Here is a 26,599-nt window from a genome sequence, read left to right on the forward strand (position 1 = left end):
TTTAGCTTTAGTTCTGTATGTCCTCCCAATGTAATCTCAGTCTCAGTGCAATAATAGTGCTCTAGAGAGAAGATAGGGTTTATTTGAGGGCTGTCAACGTTAACGTGTTAACACTTGCGATTAATTCAAAACCCTTAACGCGTTAAAATAATTTAACGCAATTAACGCAAAATTACTGAAACACAATTTCTATTCGAAACTTTTTTCTCGATTTCACTTCTCTGTTTGCAATCAGATCATTTTAAGCCGCTAAATTCCGGGAACGTTTTCAGTCCAGTGATCCAGCAAGCGAATCCATTCAAGCAATCAGTCCAAAACAGGGCTAACGTAAAGAAAACCAGGCTGATAACATAAGAGATGGCGGAAAGAATAGATACTCACTTTGCATTTTCAGTGAATTATTTAAGGGATAGTTCATCCAAAAATGAAAATTTTATGTTTATCTGCTTACCCCCAGGGCATCCAAGATGTAGGTGACTTTGTTTCTTCAGTAGAACACAAATCAAAAAGATTTTTAACTCAAACCGTTGCAGTCTGTCAGTCTTATAATGGAGGTGAATGGGAATCACGGCTTTGAGAGTAAAAAAAACATACACAAACAAAACCAAATTAAACCCTGCAGCTCGTGACGATACATTGATGTGTAAAGACACGAAACGATCAGTCTGTGCAAGAAACTGAACAGTATTTATATCGTTTTTTACCTCTGATTCATGCAATGTCCGAACTGTTCGAACTGTCCTGAGCGGCAGCATTTCCTCCTGAGCGCGTTCTCAACAGCAGTCGCGTGAGGTGTCTTCTTCTTCTTCTTGCTTTACGGCGGATCGCAGACTTAAAAGTGCATTACCGCCACCTATCTCTCAAGTGGACCATTGACACTCCTAATTGAGATTGTAGATAGATTGTTAATGGTCCATTTGAGAGATAGGTGGCGGTAATGAACTTATAAGTCTGCGATCCGCCGTAAAGCAAAAAAGAAAAGGGGAAGACGCCTCACGCGCCTGCTGTTGAGAACGCGCTCAGGAGGACGCGCTCAGGACATTTTGAACAGTTCGGACATTGCGTGAATCAGAGGTAAAAAACTATATAAATACTGTTCAGTTTCTTGCACAGACCGACCGACAGTCCTTTTGGAGTCTCCCAAGTGTCCTTTTTTTGAAAAAATATCTAAATTGATCTTGAAATAAGCTTGCAGAAAATACAGTTTTGTGAGAATCACCCTTCAATCTTTTGGTTTACTTTGCTGGATATAGTAAATAATGACAACATTAACGTATTAAGCAAGATAAATGGTATATGCTTAATTTCATGATAAGTGTGCAATTAATCGCGTTTAATCACACAAAAAGGAAAATTGGAATCTATTGACAGCCCTGGTTTATGGGGAAAGTTGTGGCCTAATGGTTAGAGAGTCGGCCTCGTAACCTAAGGTTGTGGGTTCGAGTCTCGTACCGGCAGGGATTGTAGGTGGAGGGAGTGAATGTACAGCGCTCTCTTCCACCTTCAATACCATGACTGAGGTGCCCTTGAGCAAGGCACCGAATCTTGTACAAGTAGTGTGTTCACTTTGGATGGGATAAATGCAGAGCACTAATTCCGAGTATGAGTCACCATACTTGGCCTCACGTCACATTGTTTTTATAAATGTATGTAGTAGGTAATAATGTAAATACTGCAAAATGTTATAGATGTTGCACGGATGTGTCTTGAATGACTTCATAGACCTCCTCCATGTTCACTAACTAAAATCTGGTTCCTTTGGAAACCCTAATGGCGGTTACTAAGTGCTCAACTCTTCCACAACTATTTTGTAATATGAAAACAACCTCAGTGAGCCCAGTAAAATATATTTTTTTTCTTCAGGCAAAGCTGTAATGCAAAATATTTTTATTCATGCAAATGGTAAAAATGCAGAAAGACGTTTTCCACAAGTGTACATGCTTTGCATCACTATATTTGTCACTTAAATGGCTTCATAAATATTTATTCAGAATAAATATATAGTACATTCCACTTGTATGTATACCCAAGCCCTCCATAATTCATATCAAGTCTATAAACCACGATTGGATTTTATGACTTTCTTTGACATTAAACACCTCTGTTTACTGATTATCGCATTTTGGTTGGAATATGAGAATCATGTGAAATGCCTGCAAGCAGCACTTTCCATTTAGATAAACACAAGTATTGCTTAATTTTTCCTGTAAGGCATTGGTTTTCACCAAGCAAAATGTGTCGTAAATGTGAGACAGGCAGCTTTTCGAACATCAGTCAAAGTTGTTTTTCCTTCAAAGAGGATTTGAGTTCACTTTTTTACAGTTGGTTAAAGTCTGCTATTTTTGGTTATTTTTGGTTAAGTCTTGAAGTGGCACGGCTTAGGATTTGGTATTTGGGTCTCCACCCTGAAAGAAGAAATATCTGCAGTGGCTTTGCATGAATTACAGAAATGCAGGTTTCTGCTGCCGCAGTTGAAAAAGCTGAAGTTCCAGTGCTGCGATTCACCTCCAACCTTGTTTTTTTAATAATATAACAAAGCTTGACATAACTTCAAAGATAACTAGCTATGATAAACATTTTGTGTCTATACCAACAGAACTTCAAGTGAATGAGTGATCATTTCCTGTCGGTCAGGGAAGTGGAGGTCAGTGTGTCAGTGGAGTCCACCGACATATTCCAGATCACTTCTGTCTGCCTTCTACAAATATTTACAACAATATTTCTATGCATACTAATATATCATGTACAGCTCCTATAGACATCCTGAGGGGAGTACGATGCACATCATATTTATAGTTCATATACACTCCTGTTCAAAAGTCTGTATGATTTTTTCGATGTTTTTTGAAAGAATTACAGTAAAAAAAATACAGTAAAAACACTAGTATTATAAAATGATAATTTTAATGATTGTGTTTTTGAATGTATTTTAAAATGTAATCTCTTCCTGTGATGTAAAGCTGCATTTCAGCATCATTACTCCAGTCTTCAGTGTCACATGATTCTTCAGAAATCATTCTAATACGCTATTTTGCTGCTCAAGAAACATTTCTTATTATTGTCAATATTATTTTTATTTATTTATTTATTTGTTATTTTTTTGGTGGAAATTATAATAAATATTATAGCATATCAGTATTCTTGCTGGAAAAAACTAAATCTTACAAAAAGTGACACCAATCTTTTGAAAGGTAGTGTATATTAGATATACGTGGCTGTTAGTTTAAAAGCTGATGGGATATTGAAGATGACAGACACAATGTTGCCCCTGAGTTTCACAGACCCTCAGTGACAGTCCCCTCTCAAACTGTGTTTACATCAACCCTCAAACCAATGAACTGTGAAGGCAAATGAGATGACTCAAGACATTAAAACGCCACTAGACTGAATTCATAAAGGATATACATAAAATGTGATATGCATTCATTTGCATACATTTCCAGAACAAATCTGAATACTTGATAAAGCCAGGTTCAAAATTCTTGTCATTTTATTGATATATTAAAGGTTTTTACAGTGGGGGTTTTGTATATCTCTTTTTATCACTGAATAAATTAAAAAATACTGTCAAAAGCTGGAAAAAATGACAGTTTTCACCTTGTTTTTAGGAATACAATGTTGTTTAAAAACAGCCAAATGATATATGAAACCATTTGTAAAAACCTTTAGAATATAGTTAGAAATATAACTGGACAGTTAAGTGCTACTGAAGTGGAGATTTCTGGCTCAATGCATGAGAAAAAAAAACTAATTTTGACAAAACAGTCTTTAGAGATGCAGTGCAATTGAAATCTACACGTACAAATATATAAAGTGCAATAAAAGAAGCTCAAAATTGACCAGTGCATGAAAAAACTGAATGGCTGCATCAATTAGATGCTTGTAGTGTCTTGCCTTAAGTTGAATTCCTCAAGGTATTGTCACAGAATCATGGACCCATTTTTCACGGTACTAGTCATTGCATTCCAGAATGCATGCAAAATGAGGCAGACGAGCTTTCTGGGTAGAGTTTGCACCTTACGTGGGGTTGCATTTCCTTTTTATGGACACTGACCAGACCTGCATGACAGAACCACCAGCTTGGAGATAAATGTCTTAGGTCTGGACCTTATGGTTCAGTGCTGCCTTGTTAGCTTTAGTTAGCTCTATAAGAGCGGCATTAACTGCAGAGGTCACCGCGTGCAATGTATGGGGCAGAGGGGACGCTGGCTGAGGACGGGAGGGATACACAAAGCAGCTTGTGTAAGATGAGAGTCGGCCTCTAGATTTACACTGACAGCAGGAATGTGTGGTTTTAATCAGAACAGACCTTCAGTCTCTCTCATTCAGTGACTGTGCTCGTGTGCGGGGCTTTGATTAGCTGGACCGCTGCCCTGTGCCCAGCCGAGAGGGTCCTGCCAGACCCGACAGGGAGGTACAAGGTGCGGTAAGGACAGCGTAAGCCCAGAGCAGATGGATTGCAGTGTGTTTCCACCCCACTGCGGCCCCGCCAACTCTGAGTCTATGATGTGTCAGAGACCCACAATGCACTGTCAGATATGTTCAATGCAACGTGCCATAACAGCTGGGTTGAAAAGTGTTACAGTTATGTGATGTCGCCCAAGGAAGCAACAAATGAAATCCAAATTCGCTGTATTTTTTCATAATAGGCATATTTTTCATCTAATATTTGTCTTCTCCACCTTATTTTTGCAGTGCAGAAGTAAGCTATTTTCTGTGAATGTGTCCTCTGATTCATTAGCTGCTATAGGTAGATAACTAGAAGAATAAAAAGGTGCAGTAAACAATAAACCTAGGCTAAGTCTTAATGCACAGGTCCGATCTTTTGACCATATCCGATTTTTTTGGCACGCCTGTTTACATTCACTTTAGACATGACTGGTATCCGATATCCGTGTTTACATTAATTCCCACCCAAAAGGATTGTCTGCAGTGATCGCTTTACTATGCACATGGTAGACCCTCGGGTTTTAAATGGCCGTGCTATTAAAATTATTTATATAATTCACGTCGAATGGACAACGGCTGTCATGGATGTTTTGCAGCACAAAATCTGACTGAATGGGTAAAGACCGGAAAATAACGGTAATTTTAATTTGTTAGACTACTTTATCTACAGCCTGTTAGAGGTAGAATTCTTTAGTGAAATAAAGATGATATTTATTGAAATGAATTCGAATTAATTAAGGAGAGAGAGAGAGATTGAACGAACGCATGCACCCACATGCGAGCGAGCGATTGTAAAGAATTGCAAACTTGTCGGTTTAATTACAAAAACTGCTAAGTTATCACCTCATTGCTGAGAAATATATGTAGCTTTTAGCTGTTGTATTTTCAAAATTCACGGGGCGGGGGTTGAAAACCAGCTTCTGAATGTGCAATTTCTTACCTGTAAAAAGTTTCCATCTCAATAAAATGCGGGCGCATACAGCACGTCGGCATTAAAACGCCATTAAAAATCTTTATGAGCAAACGTGTCGCCCTCACATTGGGAGTTCTGTGGAGAATCGGATATGTGTGTTTAGAAGTAGGTCGGATGTCCAGATATCAGATGTGTATCCGATTAAAATCCACATTTGGAAGTGGCTCAGATCAAATGCAAAAAAATCGGATCTCGTGCGGGTTTTTGTGTTTACGCGTGTGCAACAAATTCCGATCTGTGTCAGATGTGAGCGAAAGATCAGATTTTTTGTGCCAGTGTAAACATAGCCCTATTTGCACTACAAACCAATGTGTTTATGATCATAATAATGAATGATAATAATATGATAACAAATACCAGTAACACAATAGTAATGCAACAGTAATACAATATCAAGTAGCATAACAGACTGTTTTTGGAATTAAAATAATTGGAAGAGAATGACACAGAAAGACTTGCACGTTGAAGTTGCAAATAGCTGTGTCCATACGTAAAGATAAGGTGGATAATTTTCCATCAAAATGAAATTTTGCTTGATTTACCTCTTAAATGCTTTTATTTTTAGTTGACATGACCAACAAGGACACAAGGCTCTCTAAAAATGGTCACTGACAAACATCTAAAATATAAAGAAATATTTGTGACTTGAAGTGAAGTGACATGTGGCCAAGTATGGTTACCCATACTAGGAATTAGTGCTCTGCATTTATCCCATCCTAAGTGCACACACACAGCAGTGGGCAGCCATTTATGCTGCAGCACCCGGGGAGCAGTTGGGGGTTCGGTGCCTTGCTCAAGGGCATCTCAGTCGTGGTATTGAAGGTGGAAGAGAGCGCTGTACATTCACTCCCTCCACCTACAATCCCTGCCAGACCTGAGACTCGGACTCACAACCTTTGGATTACGAGTCCGACTCTCTAACCATTAGTCCACGGCTTGTACATATAACCACAGTATAGAGCTTCAACAATGGAGAAAGATCATTTTTTTGCCCTCACAAAATAATGCAGTTACAGCGTTTACCAGTCGGGGCTAACTAACAATGCTAACCAGTCCAACCTTGGTCTCTTGGTCACCAAGCCCACTAGTTTTTCAACTGCCTGGTATATGACGCCCATTTTTCACAATCCAATAAATTTGAGATGCATAACATCATGTAAGTGCATACTTATCTTGTTTCATGCACTGTTTTATTTTGAAATATATCAGAATGTGGAAGAAAACTAGGTTGTGATTTTCAGCAACATCCTACTTGTTTCAGCTGTTCATTTGAAGTTGTTTTAGTACCATTTAGATACTATTATGGTTTTTTATAAATACTTTATTTGTAATTTTGTTGTGGTTTTGCCATTTTTATTTATTTTGTATTTATTTTTGTTTTAAATATGTCTATAGGCCTATAGTTTCCATCCATATTTATTTGTTTTAGTTTTTATTATTTTAGTATATCAAATTAAACTGCAAATGAAGGTGAGAAATGTTGCCTTGGCATCTAACTGAAATAAAAATAAGTATTTAAGTTTTTATATATTATTATAGTTAAAAACTATAATATTATATATTATAGTTTTTATATATGTTATACATATAATTATATATTTTATTTTATTTCAGTTAAAGTTTATTTTATAAATTAACAAAAGATGTTTTATTGTTTTAGTTAACTACAAGATCTCATGGTGTTGTCAGATTTCATGCACATGAATCTGCAACACATTGTCATTAGCTGCAGTTCTAATTCAGCCTGTCTGCATGCATAAATGAGTGCGGCCTCTAAACCCAAGGTTTAAGGTTAATTGTTATACTAGCTGGTTTATCGTTAACACCTCTCCATGACTACAGCAGTTGGAGACCGATGCACCACTATAGTGTCTAACAAGCACTGTCTAGATGCTAAAAAGGTCAAGTATCTGTCAAGGCATTGGGGATGCTAATTAGAATCCATCTAGCCATTATGATGAGCTCCATAATATGAAATTCCAACTGTGAATTGTGATAAACTTGGGCCATAAGAAAAAAAATAAAATTGTGAGATCTCTTAATTCTTCCTTGTGGCGGAACTATTTTGTGTAATGTAGCTTTTAAGTCAATGTCTTAATCAAAAACAATACACAGATGGGATGCAACAGAATGAAAGATTAATTATATTTATTTCTGAGTGTCCACTAAGTCATTGCAAGTGTGTGCTTCTTCCCTTGTGTGATGAAAGGATGATGACATTCCCCGTATCTCAATTAATCTAATTAAAATCATTCCTGCATCTTCAAACTGCCCTGTGAGCATGTGCCAAAGCATAATTATGATCTTCATCTCATGGAATGCTCAAGCACATGGTGTGATGATGCACCAAAGCCAGATAATTGGCTGCTTTATGCTAATGAAGACTTGGAAGACAGAAAAAATAAGGAGCAGACCAAATCCAGACTGACAAAGCGTGAGAACAAAGGCGTTATTTGCATTATAATTGTATTCTGCATAAAGTTACTATACAAAAATAATGTGCACATCGTTTATGCTTGGTGAATATACCATCATCAGTAGATTTCAATTAGTCATTAATTGGTGCAGTGGTTCAGGATGCTCCAGGGGATTTTGCCTGTAATAAGTTCATGGCGCTTCTCTGTGGTGACATCATGTGAATGTCTTGGAAATAAATTCCATGGTTGTGTGGCGATAAATGAATGATTGTTGTATCTAATTACTTACCCGTGAAGATAGACTCATTTATTCTGTTTAAGACTGCTTAGGGAAAGACAATGGAGGAACCAAGGGTGTATGTTTGCCCAGAGGAAAGTTCAGTTGCTCAGAGGTTGCTCATTCATTGCTTAGAAGACTTAATTGAGTTCTCAGTTGTTTCATCAATCAAGACGTCCTCCTAAAACTAAATCAAATTAAGAATAAAAATAGACATAAAATGAAACAATTTGGTCATACAGTTTGAGTACAGATTAATACATAAAACAATGTGGATAGCAGTTTAAATTATTTTGTGTATAACTTTGTCAACTCATTTGTTTCTTTATTAATTTATTTTCAAGGTATAGTTCAACCAAAAATGAAAATGCTGTAATTATTTTCTCACTTTTCATTCTAAACCTGTATGACTTTCTTTCTTGTGTGGAAAACAAAAGAAGATATCAATGTGGTCCAATGTTGTTTGGTTCCAAATGTTGTTCGAGATATCTTCTTTTGATTTTGTGCAGAAGAAAGTAAGTCATAAAGGATTGGAACCACATGAGTAAATGATGGATAGAGAATTTAATTATCTAATTGAGATGAAACATCTAAAGCAACATTTGATGAAAAATACGTGTGTTTGAATGAAAATTAGTAGCAAAAGACTCTTGACTGCAGATTTTGGAGTCTTGAGGACAGTCTGAGACTCTTTCAGTACATTTTAGCTATGACAAAAGTAGCAAAAGTCTCCATTTCATCTCATTGATGTCTATGAGAAGCAACAGAGAGAAAAAAAGAGATTTGTTTTTGAGTTTTCTTTCATGAGTGGTTTTAATGTTGGTATAGGGACATTTTAAAATCAGTCAATCTGTGGTTGTGCATCTGTGGTTCAATGAAGAAACTATAACATCCATAGAAACTTTCCATTGCACAAAAGGTTCTTCATGGTGTTCTTTATATTATTAACATGTTCTTTACTCTTAAAATAATGGTTCTAAGAACTGTTCACTGAAAGATTCATTCTTCATGGCACTGCTATGGCAATTTTAAGAGTATATGTGACACAATCCTCTATTTTCCCTCTTTGTTCCCTCTCTCTCCATAGGATCCCTCCTTCTCCCTGCTGCTCCATGATAAACTGCAGGTGCCCAACAGCACACGTAAGGCATGGAACGAGCGTGACGGTCGCTGTGACGTGTGTGCCACCCACCTGAGTCAGCTGAAGCAGGAGGCCGTCCACATGGTGCTGAGTCTGGAGCAGTGTGATGTATCTCCTGGCTCTCCTCCATCCCTGGCCTCCCTGGTGGGATCCCGCAGCATCCTCCAGGGTCCCACGCCACCTCGAGACTGGGCGTTCCTCCCTACAGGCAACCATTCCTCGACCTCCTCCACCTCTGCTACCGTTTCTGCCACCACATCCAGTTCTACCCCAACAACCACCAATGCGAGCAACGGCGGCAGTTCCCACCACCCAGCATTCCCCAAACACGGATCCAAACCCAACAGTCTGGGGGTGAGCAATGGTGTGGAGAAGAAAAGCAACTCGCCCGGCCACGCAGGAAAGTCCACAGGACCGCAACAGCCTCATCTACCCAGCAGCCCCAGCAACTCTAATGGAACTGTGTTGAGTTCTGTCGCACTCCAGGCTCACCAATACCTGGACGGCACCTGGACATCTGGACACATGTCAAGAGCCAATGACGTCACACTCTATCCTTATCAGGTAGGCATATGTGAAGCCTTATCCATCTATCTAGCAATCTATCTGTTTTGTATTTTCATGCTTTTTAGAGTATTGCATCTCTATCTATCTATCTATCTATCTATCTATCTATCTATCTATCTATCTATCTATCTATCTATCTATCTATCTATCTATCTATCTATCTATCTATCTATCTATGTCGGTCCGTCCGTCTGTCCGTCCGCCCGCCATCCTATACGTTTGTTTGGGTATCATTTTGTCTTTCGTTCTTTCATTCTGTCTATAATTCTATCTGTCTATCTCTCTGTCTGTCATTTGTTTGTTCTGTCTGTTGTTCGCTTGTTTGTTCTATCATTCTATCTGTCTCTCTGTCTGTCTTTGTCTAGCTTTTATTTGTTCTGTCTAGGGCTGTGCAAAAAATCTAATGCGATTTTCATGCGCATCTCGTCAGTAAAGCCGCTCCTGTGATTAGTAGTAAATCTCCAGCACGTGCTTTCAGATGGAGTGGCATTTACTACACAGAGCCGTAGTTCACTGAGAAGCTACACAAAATCGTGTTCAAAATCGCAGGCGATTTATTGCCGATTATGAATGCAATTTTGCATAGCTTGTCAGTGAACTACGGTTCTGTGTAGTAAATGCCACTCTATCTGAAAGCACGTGCTGGAGATTTACTACTAATCACTTACTGACGAGATACGCATGAAAATCGCATTCGATTTTTGCACAGCCCTAGTTCTGTCTATCTTTTTTGTCTATTGTTTGTTTGTTCTGTCTATCTTTTTGTCTATCATTTGTTTGTCCTGTCTATCCTTTTGTCAGTTGTTTGTTCATTCTATCATTCTATCTGTCTGCCTCTTTATCACTCTGTCTGTTCATCTATTTGTCTGTTGTTTGTTTGTTCTATCATTCTATCTCTCTGTTTGTCCATCTGTCTTTCTGTCAATAATAATTTTGTCTATCTATCTATCTATCTATCTATCTATCTATCTATCTATCTATCTATCTATCTATCTATCTATCTATCTATCTATCTATCTATCTATCTATCTATCTATCTGTCTGTCTATCTGTCTGTCTGTCTATAATTTATTCATTCTGTTTATGGTTCTGTCAGTCTGTCTATGTTCCTGTCTATCATTAATTTGTTCCAGCCTTTGTATGTTCTGTCATTGTATTTATCTGTCTAACGTTCATTTGTTCAGTCTATTGTTCTATCTGTCTATCTGTTTGTCTATTGTTCTGTATCTGCCTGTCTGTCTGTCTATCTTTCTTCTAATGTTGTAATCTAATGATACAGTCCTTTGGGAGACCCTCTGGGCCTAATGTGCATTGGTAATGTATCGGACGGAAGGAATTACATTTTATATAGACTGCATGGGGTCGAGGGAACCTTTTCAGAGAATCAATTTGATTCATTTGTTTGGACAAAAGCCTAGTTCTTTTGGTCTACTGTATTTGCAGAGACGGAGAAACCTTGGAAGGCTAGTTCATTTAGTTTCTCCGCTCTCTGTAATGGGATGGTATCTAGATTATATCACTGGAGAGCAAACAATTCATTTCTGGCAGTGACAATCAGTCCACTTGAGACCTAATTCCTAGTTATTTCACTCTGAGATCCAAGGTTAGTGCATTTCTACCCGCAAGAGTCAACATGTCAGATTTGAACAAGCATTTTAATAAGGTCCAAATGAGAGATTTTGTTTTAAGAGGGATAATTCAGTCTTGGCGTATGTTGTCAGTCTTCAGTCTTAACAGTAAAAGAACTTGCTGCAAACTGAATTGAGGCACTCAGGAGTCTTTTTAGTAAAGCCTAAGTGAATTAAGTCACAGCAGGTTGATTAGATCTCATCAGAGAGATGTCTTCTCTGGAGTCGCAGTGGCTTATCAGGGAGTGTCAGCTGCTTTAGACTCTATTAAGTACAAAGGAATGTTGAATAGCATAGAATCAGCGGCTCTGTGGAGATTTGAATCTTATAAAATAAATTCAACCGTACACAGAGGTGCATATAGTATTGTTACCTTAAACATTTAATGATTTGTCAGGATGATCAATGTTTCTTCAGCTGCGTTCCAATTTACAGGGTCCCTATGTAGTGTTCACTAATCCCTACATACTCAGTTTGAGTATATCTGTTTAAGTTCACTTCACTTGACAAAATTTGTTCACTTTGTCTATGGGTTTTGCATATGATTAATCTATTTGTGTAAATGTAACATATTGTAGTGCATACAGTATTAAATAGAATATAAAAATGCATATATCAAAATAGTGCATATTTAAATAATACAAATTATTTATGAAATAAAGTGCATAGGGGAAGTCGTGGCCTAACGCTTAGAGATGCTCGAGAACAATGGACGTTTGATGTTACTGACGTCAAACTCGCTCTATAACGCCATGTTCGATTTGCAAGCTGCTCTCGAGTTGCGTTTGCAGTGAAAAAATGACTTTCTGAATTATGTGATGCTTTTATCATTTTAAGATTTTTTTATTTTTTGGAGCCTGTTGTTATATGGACAGTATAATCTGTAAAGTTTCTTTCAAAATCTTTCTTTTGTGGCACATATTTATTTATTACGTAAACATGTATAATAATTTTATATTAATAATAATACACTGAACAAAATTATAAACGCAACACTTGTTTTTGCCCCCATTTGTCATGAACTGAACTCAAAGATCTAAGACTTTTTCTATGTACACAAAATGCCTATTTCTCTCAAATATTGTTCACAAATCTGTCTAAATCTGTGTTAGTGAGCACTTCTTCTTTGCCGAGATAATCCATCCACCTCACAGGTGTGGCATATCAAGATGCTGATTAGACAGCATGATTATTGCACAGGTGTGCCTTAGGCTGGCCACAATAAAAGGCCACTCTAAAATGTGCAGTTTTACTGTATTGGGGGGTCCGGGGGGGTCCGAAAACCAGTCAGTTTCTGGTGTGACCACCATTTGCCTCACGCAGTGCAACACATCTCCTTCGCATAGAGTTGATCAGGTTGTTGATTGTGGCCTGTGGTCTGCGGTTGGGAGGCCGGTTGGATGTACTGCTAAATTCTCTGAAACGCCTTTGGAGACGGCTTATGGTAGAGAAATTAACATTCAGTTCACGGGCAACAGCTCTGGTGGACATTCCTGCAGTCAGCATGTCAATTGCACGCTCCCTCAAAACTTGCGACATCTGTGGCATTGTGCTGTGTGATAAAACTGCACATTTTAGAGTGGCCTTTTATAGTGGCCAGCCTAAGGCACACCTGTGCAATAATCATGCTGTCTAATCAGCATCTTGATATGCCACACCTGTGAGGTGGATGGATTATCTCAGCAAAGGAGAAGTGCTCACTAACACAGATTTAGACAGATTTGTGAACAATATTTGAGAGAAATAGGCCTTTTGTGTATTTAGAATAAGTCTTAGATCTTTGAGTTCAGCTCATGAAAAATGGGGACATAAACAAAAGTGTTGCGTTTATAATTTTGTTCAGTGTAATTGTATAAATATGATAACATTTTAATATTTTGTATTTTTATCTTTGTATGCTTTATAAATGTACACATGCATTTTATTTACTTATTTTTGTATTTTTACTTTTTATATATTGTTATTATTATTTAATGACAAAATAAATAATGAGCAAATAATGGCAGAATTTTCATTTGGGTGTGAACTATTCCTTAAAAGGCTAGTGTTTTGTCTGAGAATTTGGTCTTGAATGTGTGTTACAGTCAGAGTGTTTGATTTGGTCCCACACTGGTCTAATCTTGATCGTGCCAGTTGTTAAACAGCATGATGGAACAAGGAAGTCATTTAGGCTGTAGATGGGGCACACCCTTCACCTCACTCTAATCACGTCTTCCTTTAGACACACGTCTCTCAGCTCTCCCTTATTCTGTCTGTTCTTCTCCTCCTTGAGCTGAGCTCTGTATCGCCCTCTCCATCTCAATGAGTCTTTTGTGACTCCTCTGCTTTTCACTTCTGTTTACTTTGGCTAAGATGTGTTTTATTTTCTGTATCTCCCCCGCCCCCCTGCTCTCTTTCATTGCCCAAGGGGCTGGTTTTTGTGCACAGGAAGCCGTTAAGCTTGCGTTGGAGAGTCACTCCGATAGTGACAATTACACTGGATGCAGGACCTTGCTATAAAAACAGTTTGTGTGCCACACACAGAGCTCTGACATTCCATGTGGACTTTGTCTTATCCCTTATAAAATCTCCTCAAGGAGGGCTCTTTTCTAAAACCTACATCCCTTTCTTTGTAGGAGGAATGTGGCTCCCACCCAACGGACACTTCCAGCTTGTGTCCATGTCTACATCACAGGCCCATTTAAAGGCATGACGAGGCAACTTCAGTCTTGAATATGTTTTTATATAAACTGTTGAATCTATGTTTATTATTTCAAGAAAAAGTCCCTTGTTAAACTGGTTCCTTGGCTGGAGTTTATGCTATGGGCAGAGAGCATCTGTAAGGCGTAGGGGGTCTCCTTTGCTCTGTCAAGAGCTATTAAATTGATTCATTCAAAGAGTCTCTCTACTTCATAGATTATACACAAACTGAATACAAATATTCCCTATTTTACATTCATCAGGTCAAGCTAGCTGGCTACTCGCCTACTCCTTCATGTCACAATCAATGTAAATCTTGCCAAAATAAGAACAGGAGAATTGCATGAGTCACCACTGACAACAATGTGTCTTGCTTTAATGGTTGCCATATGTTTGCAACAGCCATTCGTAATTTGATTGAGGATGTCTATGGCAATTAAATTCCCAAATTTGAATTTGATTTAAATTGAGGTAGCAAACATGATGCAGAATTGCAATTTTAATTTCTATAAGAATGTAAAATGAAAATGAATTAAAATGTAGAATTTCAAAGAAATTGTCAAAGGAATTCATATGACAAATTTTTTACTAGAAAAATGTAAATGTTGACTTGACAAAACTTTGTTTGAAAAATAAAAAGAGTGATAGAATGATTGATGGTTCGACAGATGAATAGACAAATAGAAAGATGATGGATGGATGGACAAATAAAGAGATAGACTGAAGGATAGACAGATGAATAGATGAATATAAAGTTGGATGGATGGATAGATTTATGGCTGGACCAATAGAAAGATGGTGGACGGATGGATAGATGAACAGAAAGAGATGGATGATTGGCAGATAGACAGATTGATTGTTGGATGGACAAATAGAAAGATGGATTAATGGACGGATGGGCAGATAGATTGATTGATGGATAGATGGATGAATAGATGGATGGATGGATGGATGGACAAATAGAGCGATAGACTGATGGATAGACAGATGAATAGATGAATATAAAGGTGGATGATGGATAGATTTATGGATGGATGAATGGATAGACGAATAGTAAGATGGTGGACGGATGGATAGATGAACAGAAAGACAGATGGCTGAATGACAGATAGACAGATTGATTGTTGGATGGATGGACAAATAGAAAGATGGATTAATGGACAGATGGGCAGATAGATTGATTGATGGATGAATAGATGGACAAACAGAAAGACGGATGGATAGATGAATAGAAAGATTGATGGATGGATGGTAAATACAGATTGATGGATGGATGCAAATAGATGGAAGGATGGAAGGATAGATGAATGGATTGGCAGATGGGCAGATGGATGGATGGATAGACAAATGAATATACAAATATAAAGGTCGTGGATGGATGGATGGATGGATGAGTAGAAGACGATGGACGGATGGATAGACGAATAGAAAGATGGATGGCAAATATATTGAATGTTGGATAGATGGATGGATGGATGGATGGACAAATAGAAATATGGATTATTGGATGGACGAATAGTAAGATGGTGGACGGATGGATAGATGAACAGAAAGACAGATGGATGAATGACAGATAGACAGATTGATTGTTGGATGGATGGACAAATAGAAAGATGGATTAATGGACAGATGGGCAGATAGATTGATTGATGGATAGATGGATGAATAGATGAATACAAAGATGAATGGATGGATGGACAAACAGAAAGACGGATGGATAGATGAATAGAAAGATTGATGGATGGATGGTAAATACAGAAAGATGGATGGATGCAAATAGATGGAAGGATGGAAGGATAGATGAATGGATTGGCAGATGGGCGGATGGATGGATGGATAGACAAATGAATAGACAAATATAAAGGTCGTGAATGGATGGATGGATGGACGAGTAGAAGACGGTGGACGGATGGATAGATGAATAGAAAGATGGATGGCAAATAGATTGAATGTTGGATAGATGGATGGATGGATGGACAAATAGAAATATGGATTATTGGACAGATGGGCAGATAGATAGATTGATTGATGGATAGATGGATGAATGGAAAGATGGATGAATGGATAGATAGACAGACAGACAGACATAGACAGACGGATGGATGAATGGACATGTGGACAGATGGTTGCAATTCAGTAAATTCCTCTTCCTTCATTCAAGCTCCAATTTAGCTTCCTGTGGAATGTGGCCATTCAAAATTAAATTTTTCATATTTACACAAACTATTGTACTGTACTTTTTTATACTGTACCTGAAAAATATGTGTCATCCCCTTAAGCATATCCCATGGTTTTATTTTTTTCTGTAGCCCATCTCCGGTGTGTTATTCCTATCCAGGACTGTAAGTCCTGTATTCCATCCCATCTGAATTGAGAAGTGAATGTGAACTGTCACACATAGATATAGAGAGCGCTCAGGGGATGGTGAAGAATAGTTAACATATCCAGGAGAGGAGTATCCAGGCAGTGCAGTGTGTTCCGGCTTTAATTATGATGAATGAGGAAGTCTCTTCTTGTGGGTGTGAAGGGGGCAACTGGGGAACGGGGTGGAAGGAAACCTCCACTCAAGGGCTTCTTTTAGATCTTTCCGTTCCTCTCTTGGGTATTTCTGCTGTATCAGGAAATTTCCATCCTCAGAAATGTTCTCTACCTTCCTCATCCATCAAACCTGCACTTGGCCCCAGTCTCATGTAAACCTGGAGCTGGTGCAGTCACATGGGGGGGCCGGCCTGCTGTTGAAACATGAAATGTGACATCCATAAAATTACAAGTGCTGGATATTGATTTCACACACGCACAGGGACGTACTTGGCAATTTGTCATCTGTGGTGAAGTTGCTATCATTGTGCTCAGGGCATTCTAATATGCTTGAATAAATCACTAGAGTGATATTTTCTGCAATATTGAGAATCCTCACTTTAGTATTTGCAATTTTATAACATACTAAGGCGTTATATATCACGTTTATCTTTTCAAGATTTAAAGTTCATGAAATTCAGGATCCTCTTGATAATCTGCATTTTGTTTTCAAAATAAGACTTGATTAGCATTAGACATTTCTTTGCATGGATATGTACAATCTGTTTATTTTATTTTATTATTTTTTATAATTAAATAACAGTTTTCTTAACATTGATTGTTCCTAAACTATAATCCATTTATTTTATTTTATTTTATTTTATTTTATTTTATTTTATTTTATTTTATTTTATTTTATTTTATTTGTGGTGAAGTTGCTATCATTGTGCTCAGGGCATTCTAATATGCTTGAATAAATCACTAGAGTGATATTTTCTGTAATATTGAGAATCCTCACTTTAGTATTTGCAATTTTATAACATACTAAGGCGTTATATATCACGTTTATCTTTTCAAGATTTAAAGTTCATGAAATTCAGGATCCTCTTGATAATCTGCATTTTGTTTTCAAAATAAGACTTGATTAGCATTAGACATTTCTTTGCATGGATATGTACAATCTATTTATTTTATTTTATTATTTTTTATAATTAAATAACAGTTTTTTTAACATTGATTGTTCCTAAACTATAATCCATTTATTTTATTTTATTTTATTTTATTTTAATAACACTCTTATTAGGCATGGTTCTTTAACTGTTTTATTTTATAATTTAATAACAGTTTTTTAACATGCATTGTTCCGTTTATTTTATTTTATAATTTATTTATTTATTTTTATTTTTATAGTTTAATAACACTCTTATTAGGCATGGTTTTTAAACTCACCCATTTTATTTTATTTTATATTTAAAAAATATGGGATAGCGTAAACAAATACATTTTGTTCATTTAAAAATACTGTAAGAAAACTGTCCTACAGTGCATTATATGCAACTGGAGAACTTGGACAGAAGACTTACCATGTAGCCGGCTATCTGTCGATCTTTGAATAACCTTTATCTGACTGATATCAGAAATGCTAAGATTTTTAATTTAGCTTTACTAAGCCATATGGACCATCAAAGCAGTATGAAGGTCTAAGTCAATGTCAAACAGTAGAACGTGGATGGATGGATAGATGGATGGGGGCATTACATTTGGGCAAACAAAGGGCTACTATCAGACAGAGGAGAGAGAGGAGAAGTAAATGAGAGAGGAGAATGGATGGAGAGATGATGGGAGGATGGGCAGAGAGGTGCAATCTGTGCAGTTGGCACTGCTGGTATTTAATGCTCCTTCTTCTCATTCCTGCACAACAGATGGCAAATCAGCCGTCAGTTCCCAGATGATCTGACTGGCTGTGAGCAGGGCTGAGTCGTTTCAATGCCACCATGAGGATAGAATTGCCTCATGGAAAACAATCAGAAGTATTTTTATAAAGTCCATATTGTACACTTTTATTGCATTCTTTAGTTTTATGGAGATTTTTTTGAGAATTAAACAGACTCTTTTGCTACTGTACCTTTAAAGGAATAGTTCACCCCAAAATGAAAATGTGCTACAATTTACTCATTCTCAGGCCATCCAAGTTGGAGATGAGTTTGTTTCTTCATCAGAACAGATTTGGAGAAATTTAGCATTACATCACTCGCTCACTAATGGATCCTCTGCAGTGAATGGGTGCCGTCAGAATGAGAGTCCAAACAGCTGATAAAAACATCACAATAATCCACAAGTAATCCACACAACTCCAGTCCATCAATTAAGGTCATGTAAAGTGAAAAGGTGTGTGTTTGTAAAAAACAAATCCATCAAGATGTTTTTTTTTTTACTAACCTTTGCTTCCGGCTACCTTTGTACTCTCATTCTACTCTCATGATCTGACGGCACCCATTCACTGCAGATGTAATGAAGTGATGTAATGCTAAATTTTTCCAAATCTGTTCTGGTGAAGAAATATTTTATTTTATTTTATTTTATTTTATTTTATTTTATTTTATTTTACACATAAAGCAGATTATAACAGAAATCATATTTGGGTGTTTCTTTAACTTCTGCCACTTTCCCCAGGGATTCATTTTTCTTACCGTTTTAACACTTAATTTTATTTTATTTTTTATTTGTTTTGTAAAATTATCTTTAGAAATTATAATTTTATTTTATTTATAATTTTTATAAAGATCACATTAATTCTTGAAAATTTGTTACAATACCTTCATTTTTTACATTCATCATTATATTAAAAGTGCTATAATAATAATAAATATTATTATTATTAGAGCTATGTTTATTATAAATTACATTATTATTATTATTATTATGCATACAATCTAATAATAATAATGTAATTTATAATAAATATAGCTCTAGTATGTGTATAATAGTATTTTTAAGTACAATAGTGTCTTGAAGAGCATGATCTTGTGAAGAAAAATCAAGGTATTAATTGTGAAAATATGATGTAATTTTATGTATTTATGCATTTAGCAGTGAAATGAGCCTTAGAAAAAAGATTAATAATGCTAAAAATTTCATTTCCATCACACAATGTCATTAAACAATATATTTGGTGGAAATGACGCTTTTGTGAAAATGTGTTAATAAAAAAATATGTAAAATACATAAAAATGATCTTGTGATGCACGTTTGTCTAATGCTGGAAATTTTAGTGACAAATACACAGATCTGGATTCTCTCACTGTCCATCCAAGCTTATCTGGGTGAGACTTTCCTACATTTGTGAAGCATTCTGGGTAAACACACCAGGGCTGCTGGTTCACTGTACAGCAGAGCTCATCCTCCTCAGGGACTCGTGTGTCCTTATTTGGGGCGAAACGACAGACAGCAACAGCAGTGCCCTCACCATCTATTTACAGCTGGGCCAGGGGAGGGTGTCCAGATTATTTCCAAATCTCCCTGAGTGGGTCTGGCTGAATGCATGTTTAAGAAAGCCAGCCGTGCCGTGGGCCCTTCACAGCGCAATTATCAGGACTGTTTCTCATGACTCACGTCTAAGCTGAGTTGTTTATCTGAAGGCCTGGCAGAATCTGTGCTAAACTTATTCACCGCCACTGCGTGACCCAGGACACTTTCCAGAGACGCTGCTGTAGTTCAGACACAAATAGAATGATGCATATCCTTTTCCCATGCATATCTGAGAAATAAGAGCTATGGGGGACATAAAATACTGAGAACATTACCTGAGCTATATTGCATTTGTTTATTTGTAAACGAGAGCCATTTGCTCTCATTTAGTTGGCCGGTTTGCAGATTGTTTTTAATACCCATGTTTACTTGCATACAGATTTCTCAGATGGTGTCAGAAGGCAACCGGGAGGGTCTAAACGAAGCTGCGCTCAACCGCTATAACACCGACCGGCCCAGTGCATACAGCAGCCCTGCTGCTCCACCTCCTGCCCCGGTCACCATAGCGCCCTCCAGTGGCACCTCCGCTGCTGCATCCTTCTTTGCCAGGTAAGACTCTGGGTTTGATGTCACATGACCTCAGCGGACTGCGGTTTGTTACAATTCTGTGCTACACTTTTAAAAACAAAGGTTCTTTTTTGGCATCTAGTCACCTACTTTTCTCATCCATAGATCCTTTCCATGTCACAAAATGTTCTTTACAGTGGAAAACCGTTTTTAAAATGTTCTTCACACTAAGAAAAAATTGTTCTTTTAAGAATGTTTCACAGAAAGGTTCTTTACAGAACCAAAAAGGATTCTTCGAAAACCTCCAGGAGTGTTGAATACAATCTGGACATTAGTCATGTGACCTACAGTGCTATGTTGCTGTTATGGCTTCATCGGATAGTAATGTGCCCATTGGATGCATACTTGAGAATCTCAGCTGAAGTAGTACGTCATATGGTTATTTTTGGTGTACTGTTTCATGCATACTGCATATTTGGCAACATTAGCGCAGTAGAAAAATGTGCCTCTACCTACATGTTTTGCAAAACTACAAAAAACATACATATAAATACAATTCACTGCAGTTTCCAGATTAAATGAACACTAGTGGCAGTAAAAAAAAAAGTATTTTATTCCTTGTCACATAAATTCTGAGAACATGGGTCAGATTTTCTTTTGTGAAAATGTGTTAATAAAAAAATATGTAAAATACATAAAAATGATCTTGTGATGCACGTTTGTCTAATGCTGGAAATTTTAGTGACAAATACACAGATCTGGATTCTCTCACTGTCCATCCAAGCTTATCTGGGTGAGACTTTCCTACATTTGTGAAGCATTCTGGGTAAACACACCAGGGCTGCTGGTTCACTGTACAGCAGAGCTCATCCTCCTCAGGGACTCGTGTGTCCTTATTTGGGGCGAAACGACAGACAGCAACAGCAGTGCCCTCACCATCTATTTACAGCTGGGCCAGGGGAGGGTGTCCAGATTATTTCCAAATCTCCCTGAGTGGGTCTGGCTGAATGCTTGTTTAAGAAAGCCAGCCGTGCCGTGGGCCCTTCACAGCACAATTATCAGGACTGTTTCTCATGACTCACGTCTAAGCTGAGTTGTTTATCTGAAGGCCTGGCAGAATCTGTGCTAAACTTATTCACCGCCACTGCGTGACCCAGGACACTTTCCAGAGACGCTGCTGTAGTTCAGACACAAATAGAATGATGCATATCCTTTTCCCATGCATATCTGAGAAATAAGAGCTATGGGGGACATAAAATACTGAGAACATTACCTGAGCTATATTGCATTTGTTTATTTGTAAACGAGAGCCATTTGCTCTCATTTAGTTGGTCGGTTTGCAGATTGTTTTTAATACCCATGTTTACTTGCATACAGATTTCTCAGATGGTGTCAGAAGGCAACCGGGAGGGTCTAAACGAAGCTGCGCTCAACCGCTATAACACCGACCGGCCCAGTGCATACAGCAGCCCTGCTGCTCCACCTCCTGCCCCGGTCACCATAGCGCCCTCCAGTGGCACCTCCGCTGCTGCATCCTTCTTTGCCAGGTAAGACTCTGGGTTTGATGTCACATGACCTCAGCGGACTGCGGTTTGTTACAATTCTGTGCTACACTTTTAAAAACAAAGGTTCTTTTTTGGCATCTAGTCACCTACTTTTCTCATCCATAGATCCTTTCCATGTCACAAAATGTTCTTTACAGTGGAAAACCGTTTTTAAAATGTTCTTCACACTAAGAAAAAATTGTTCTTTTAAGAATGTTTCACAGAAAGGTTCTTTACAGAACCAAAAAGGATTCTTCGAAAACCTCCAGGAGTGTTGAATACAATCTGGACATTAGTCATGTGACCTACAGTGCTATGTTGCTGTTATGGCTTCATCGGATAGTAATGTGCCCATTGGATGCATACTTGAGAATCTCAGCTGAAGTAGTACGTCATATGGTTATTTTTGGTGTACTGTTTCATGCATACTGCATATTTGGCAACATTAGCGCAGTAGAAAAATGTGCCTCTACCTACATGTTTTGCAAAACTACAAAAAACATACATATAAATACAATTCACTGCAGTTTCCAGATTAAATGAACACTAGTGGCAGTAAAAAAAAAAGTATTTTATTCCTTGTCACATAAATTCTGAGAACATGGGTCAGATTTTCAATAATAAAGACTTACTTTTGTGCATTTTTTGCACAATACTGTATTATGACCTCAAAATGCTTTTAGCATAGTGCATGATTTGTAAACTAATAGATTTTCGCATGTGCATCACATAAGCAGCTCCATATGTGTGGCTTTTTTTGACATAGTAAACTTGCTTGATAGCTCACCCGGTATAGCTTTGCACTTGCGATGTGTAGCACTCAGGTATGAATCCTATAAATCATGAGTCACGATAAGAGAATTCAAAGATTTGTTGAAGCTTAAATGGCATGGTTTCATTCTAGGTCATGTTTGCTGTTGTTAACACTATCTGATAGGTTTAGGGTAGGGTTTAGTTTAGGTGGTAAGTTATTTTCAAACTCAAAACCGTATGAAAAATTGTAGTGCCAATTACTAGACATTTATACAATTTGTAATAAAAATTTTGCCAGATTCATCTGTTTTCGGTAAAACTGAACCTGTTTTTAGCATGACTTACTGGACATTTGAAAGTCAATTCACTTTGAAAAAGTCACAAAATTTGAAAGAAATATATTGATATTCTGTATATATATCAATATATATATTGATTTCGATATATTAATATATTGAAATATATTGAAATTATATTGAAAGAAATGCAATATCATTTTGTAGAAATGTTGCTACAGGTCCTTATTTTCAATAAGCCTGGTATTTGAACATACTACTCATCCAATGTATAGTTTTTGACACAATATAATAAGGACGTACACACACTGTAGTACTGTAGGATCACATATGAGATGAATTAGTTCAAATGAAAATAATCCATTGTAGCATGAATATTAATTTGCTCAGCTAAAAAGTATGACTGCTTTCTGTGACACTTGGTCATATAATGTTGTCCAATGAAAAAGCACAGTACCAATCTCACCGTGTCACCATATCCAACCAAACAATCTGATCACCAGTGAGATTTATTCTGGTAGCATGCTAGTTTTCTAGCAGGAGTCGCTGAATATATTTTAAAAACACATGATTCAAGTAGACAAGAAATAGATTTAGAGATAGATTTATTGAATTTGATCTACTTTAATGAGTCCTTCCTACTATAAGAGAGTGCAGTGTTAAGAAATGATAGCTTCCCTTCAACAAGCTGCTCTTCTTTAGCATTTTGCACCATGGTCTGAATATCTGATGAGCTTGACGTGCATCTGCAGCCAGCATAAAAACTCTGTCACTTCACAGTCATACGGGGGGTGTAGAGGGATTTGGGGTCAAACACTGAGAGTGTTTGCATGTCCTCTCGAGTTCGATCCTTCACTCACACTCATCGTCACAGCTGTCTGTTGTCAACAGGATATTTCTCACACATACTTGCACAAATGCACAGGCACTGGCAGGTGTTGTCATGTTAATGGTGTCATATGAGATGCTCTGATCACTGGGTGACTTTTTCCCATAGCTGTCTTTCTATAAAGAATCATCCTATCTTGTGTGAATCATTTGTTGCTATGATTGTGTGCATTGTCTTTTGAAACAGGCATTATGTCATACTGTACTATGGGAAAGGCATCCTCTCCTCTGTCAAGTGATTCGTGCTCTGGTCTGTGTCGCCCGGTGGGGCCGTGGGAGGGGGTGAGGACATAGATCATGGGCTTTTATCAGAGCTGGAGTCGAAGAGGAGAGCGCTGGAAGATAGCGGGAGACGAATGGCTCGAGTGAAACCTCAAAACCTCTCGTTTTCGTGAGAGCTTCTAATAAATCAGGCCTTCTACAGCAGCTGGACTTTATGAATTTATTTGTATCAGAGGGCTACAGCTGTGGTGGCACTGTGATTTTTAGCTTTCTCTCCTCCATCTTATTATTTGTGCCCACTATGCCAAACGACAGGCCAAAAATGAAAGGAAGAAATCTCACCTTTCAGTTAAAGCTATTCAGGGTTTGTGCAGGTTTTATGAAGGTCATTTGAAGACCTTTTTAAGACCAAGTAAAGAAAAATTAAGGGAACACAATATAATATGTCAGCATATTTTCTAAATGTAAATGTCTAGGGAGCAGAAAATGAGTTCCAACAGACCTCCATGAAACGAAATGCAAAAGCACCTGTTTTTCATTTTGAAAAGCCTGTTGACATTTGCCGTTTATCTAAGGTGATTTTGGAAGTTTTTTTAAACATTCGTTTCTTATTTAATTGGTTCCACATTGTTTGCTGATTTTTACTTTATTTAAACTTTGTGTCATTTATTTTTTTTATTTGACATCAAGGTGTATGCCGTGCCTCCAAGCTTTCTTACTCTTTTTGCTAATAAACCGATTCAGTACACGATGTAACTACAGAAGAGTCAAGTTTTAAATAGGAAAAATATAGAAACTGTTTTGGTCATTTTTGAGTGAGATGCTAACGGTCTAATCAGATTCAATGATCTATGCTAAGCTACAGCTAAAAGTGCTACAGCCAGAACTGGAGATCGGCTGAATGGATTCGAAAACGGTAGAACTCAACTGTTTAACTCCAGGGGAGTTGGAAAATGAGTCTATTTTCAAAAATAGTGGAGTGTTCCTTTAAAAGCGAAGGAAAGCGAGAAAAAGAGGGAACGCCTCCACCCCCACGGTGATAGCGGTATTACTGGTGTTGTCACACGTCGATTAAACGGTAGGAAAATTTCCTTACCGTCACAACCCTATTACATAGTTGTACAGGCAAAGCAGGACTTTACCAGTTGGACACCAAGTGAAGCACTGTGATGCAACTCTGAAGAAATACCCAGCTGAAATCCTTTCACACGCTTTGTCAGAGAACATACCCTCAGCGTGTTTCTAAACGGATACTTTAACATGGCTTTGAGGTATCACTAATCTTCCAGTCACAATCTCAAACCTCTGCGGTTTGATTCTTTGTCCTCAGGTGAGGGGAAGCAAAGCCCTTTCGGAAGTAAAGATATGTGACATTAGTGCTAACCTCAGCTTCAACTTTAGTAGAAAACACGTTTCCCTTTGATATGTCATTTGGGTGATATTAGATACTAATCTAGCTCACTTTAAAATTCAGACATCACACTAGTTGATATGTTAGACTGAGAAAAGTGAGCTAGAGAGCTAGAAGGTGTGTGAGTGTGTACAGTAAAAACAAAGGTTACTTTCTTAAAATATGATTTATTGGTGCATGTTATTCCAAAGAAAGACTTTGTAATCTTTAATTGAAATGCATTGACTTGCTCTACACATGAAATGCCTCCTAATACACACATCTTTATGGATTATGGAAGTAAATGAAAGTAATGGATACATTTTTTGACATTTAGATTATATTTGTAGATGGAGAACAAGTGTCAGGTCTGTGATAGAATCCCTCCAGCTTCCTGATAGGCTGTTTAAATCACTTTAGTTGTCTGTTGATGATGGTGGCTGCTGATTGGCTGGTTGTTTTATCCAATTAGCTCACTGACAGGTGCCTGGGAACATGATTAATATCCTGCTCAAATGCTAATGTCATTCCATTTATAGTTAATATTCATAAGAGGATTTTCTGTTAAAGAAAAGTTTCAGTTTCTCCTCATTTGTCCTTTGTTTTGTTTTACATCTCTCATAGCCGTCTATCAAATGTGTCGATGGGCAGAAAACATTTACAGTAGAAACCATTTGGCAGCGCCTCTGTTTCTGAGATGTAGTACTTGGTTTTACATGAGGGATAAACAAATATGATTAATGACATTTAGCCTCATCTGTAAAATGAATTGTTAAACTGCTTGTGCGCTTCTTAATCCCTAAGAGGGATTTTACTGTAGATGTATTGCTCAAACACTGTAAATATTTCTTTAATGCTCAGATCACAGAGAGGTTAAGAGGTGTCCAGTGTGATTTACTGGCCTCATATCAACCATGCTGGCAGAAACCAGACCGAGTGAATGTACTAGATCTGTGCTTCTCAACTGGTGTGCCACAGAGAGCAGGACAAAACAATAATGAATGCAAATAATTATCTACAGCTATAGTTTTAATTATGCATA

At 37.5% G+C, this 26,599-nt stretch overlaps 1 protein-coding gene across 1 annotated transcript in view; it reads left to right on the forward strand.

The window, feature by feature from the left end:
• LOC107586600 (kinesin-like protein KIF26B) overlaps positions 1–24,362 on the forward strand; it is a 49,010-nt gene extending 24,648 nt beyond the window's left edge. The window contains exons 3-5 of the mRNA XM_016274044.1: positions 9,204–9,821; positions 20,337–20,506; positions 24,133–24,362. Of these exons, the coding sequence (XP_016129530.1) occupies positions 9,204–9,821; positions 20,337–20,506; positions 24,133–24,184 (840 nt within the window). The 3' untranslated portion in view covers positions 24,185–24,362. The remainder of the gene's footprint in view (positions 1–9,203; positions 9,822–20,336; positions 20,507–24,132) is intronic.
• Positions 24,363–26,599: the final 2,237 nt, after the last annotated feature.

The sequence above is a fragment of the Sinocyclocheilus grahami genome, unplaced genomic scaffold, assembly GCF_001515645.1.
Source record: "Sinocyclocheilus grahami isolate Dianchi unplaced genomic scaffold, SAMN03320097.WGS_v1.1 scaffold84.1, whole genome shotgun sequence".
Classification (NCBI taxonomy): domain Eukaryota; kingdom Metazoa; phylum Chordata; class Actinopteri; order Cypriniformes; family Cyprinidae; genus Sinocyclocheilus; species Sinocyclocheilus grahami.